General features: G+C 45.3%; 1 protein-coding gene across 1 annotated transcript in view; it reads right to left on the bottom strand.

The window, feature by feature from the left end:
- LOC106812556 overlaps window positions 1-1,909 on the bottom strand; it is an 8,652-nt gene continuing 6,743 nt past the window's right edge. Inside the window, exons 3-5 of the mRNA XM_014816455.1 lie at window positions 792-910; window positions 259-321; window positions 1-8 (exon numbers count right to left, since the gene is read on the bottom strand). Of these exons, the coding sequence (XP_014671941.1) occupies window positions 1-8; window positions 259-321; window positions 792-910 (190 nt within the window). The remainder of the gene's footprint in view (window positions 9-258; window positions 322-791; window positions 911-1,909) is intronic.

The raw sequence follows: 1,909 nt of genomic DNA, 5'->3' as shown, positions 1-1,909 counted from the left end.
CTAAAATGCTATATGCAAGATTTTAATCAAATGTGGAAACCAATAACAATTTTTTATAAAACGTTCCGGTAGTTTCAGCAACATTTGAAAACCTGCATGCGTCGAATACATTATAAATATTTTAAAAACACCTCTAAAATGCAAAGAATCTCTATGAGCAGCAGTTTTAAACAAAATGTGAAAATAAAAAAATAAAAATTTCGGTGAAAAGATTTTGGCGAAAATTTGGAAGCCTGCGCGCGCGTTTGGATACGTTACAGGCGGCGTGGCAGACGACGATGACGAGGAACGATGCCTCGGCCTGGGCCTGGGCTTCCGTCGCTGCAGAAAGGGTTAAAAGTCAAGGTTAAAGGTCGACGACGACGAAACGCCAGGTCATTTTTCGTTCCGGCTCTAATTTTTTCGTTTCTATCCCGTACAACTATTGTTTCCTCCATGATAACTCTGTGTGTGTCCATGCCATGCCCACCAACCCCCCATTCTTTATGTCCATCAGGGGCCCCCCCCCCCCCATTCTGTATGCCTGTCATAGACAGCCACACTCCATACTTTATCTCCGTGTTGGCCACACCCACCCACCCTACTCTGTATCTATGTAAGCAACAACCCCCACCCCCTTCTGTAAGTGAGGAAGACATACGTTTTCCCCACGATAACTCTGTATATGTGTGTCCATGCCATGCCCACCCCACCTACTCTGTATGTCTGAGAGGAACACAACCCCCCTCCCTCCACTCAGTCTCCACGCCAACCCACCCACACGAACCCACGAGCGACCGGGTGCCCCATACCTTCTGCTTGTGCGTGGCGGCGGGTGAGGTCGTGGAAAGGTCGCTGTCGGCCCACGAGTCGCTGTCGCCGTGGTGCCTCCCCGACCTCCGACTGACCTCCGCCTCTTCGTCGCTGTCGCCTGCCGAGACAAAACAAGCGAACATCTACGTACGATGCCGGTAGATGTCGGGGCGCTCCGAGTAACGCCAAAATGCTCGTACATGCGGTTATATATGAGTTACATACGATCAAGATACGATGTGTATACAAAGATACGATTGTATATCAAGATACGATTGTGTCTCACGATGTGTTATTATCTACTCTTGATACGATATATACTTTAGTTAGTGCTACCTGATTGCTTGCATGCTAGTTAAGAGTGTCAGAACATGGATGTATAATGATCATGCTACAATATGTTACAACGTGCTATACGATAACACCCGGCATGAGAAATTGCACGATTAGTGGCGTACCAAAATCTATCATGATCATTTGGCTCAGAGCCAAAAACAGATAATTAATTAATAGAGCATGCAGAGTATGCAGCAACTATCCTTGGCAGTTAGGGTTCTTGGCAGGCGAGTCGGCCTTGAAATGAGTTTCACAAGTAGAATGCTTCGGGGAATAGGAGGATTTAGAAGAACAATCAAATTGCATTGTTATTATATATTCCAATTTAAATTCTAATGCAAGTTCCCTTCTTGAATGAACGTTTTATTAAAATTTTAATTTAGCAGGCTAGGTTATATTCATTTCTAAAAGTTTGTTTTCAAATACAGCCCATATAACTACTGTTACAGCCACACCTACATCAACGCCCAAGAATGTCAATCTAAGTGGAGTATCCATTGTGTAACAAAATTTTTGTAAATATAAATAAAACCAAACCATAACCCTAAATCCTAACCCAAACCACAATCATAACCCTAAATAGAATGGGTATTTGCTAGGACACACAGGATGTAGTGGCAGTGGACCTGCGTCCCACAGAGACGGTCCAACCCCCCCACCCCTCACACATGCAGGGTAGTGACAGTGGATCTTCATCCCATAGAAACACTCCCACGCTTCCCTTCCCATGCGTCCTCCCCTCGTATAACACCGCGCCAACCCCGCCCTCCCCTCGTATAAC

Source organism: Priapulus caudatus, unplaced genomic scaffold, assembly GCF_000485595.1.
Source record: "Priapulus caudatus unplaced genomic scaffold, Priapulus_caudatus-5.0.1 Scaffold661, whole genome shotgun sequence".
Taxonomy (NCBI): Eukaryota; Metazoa; Priapulida; class Priapulimorpha; order Priapulimorphida; family Priapulidae; genus Priapulus; species Priapulus caudatus.
Note: the sequence above shows the minus strand (reverse complement) of the source record. Positions and strands in the feature narration are given on the sequence as shown.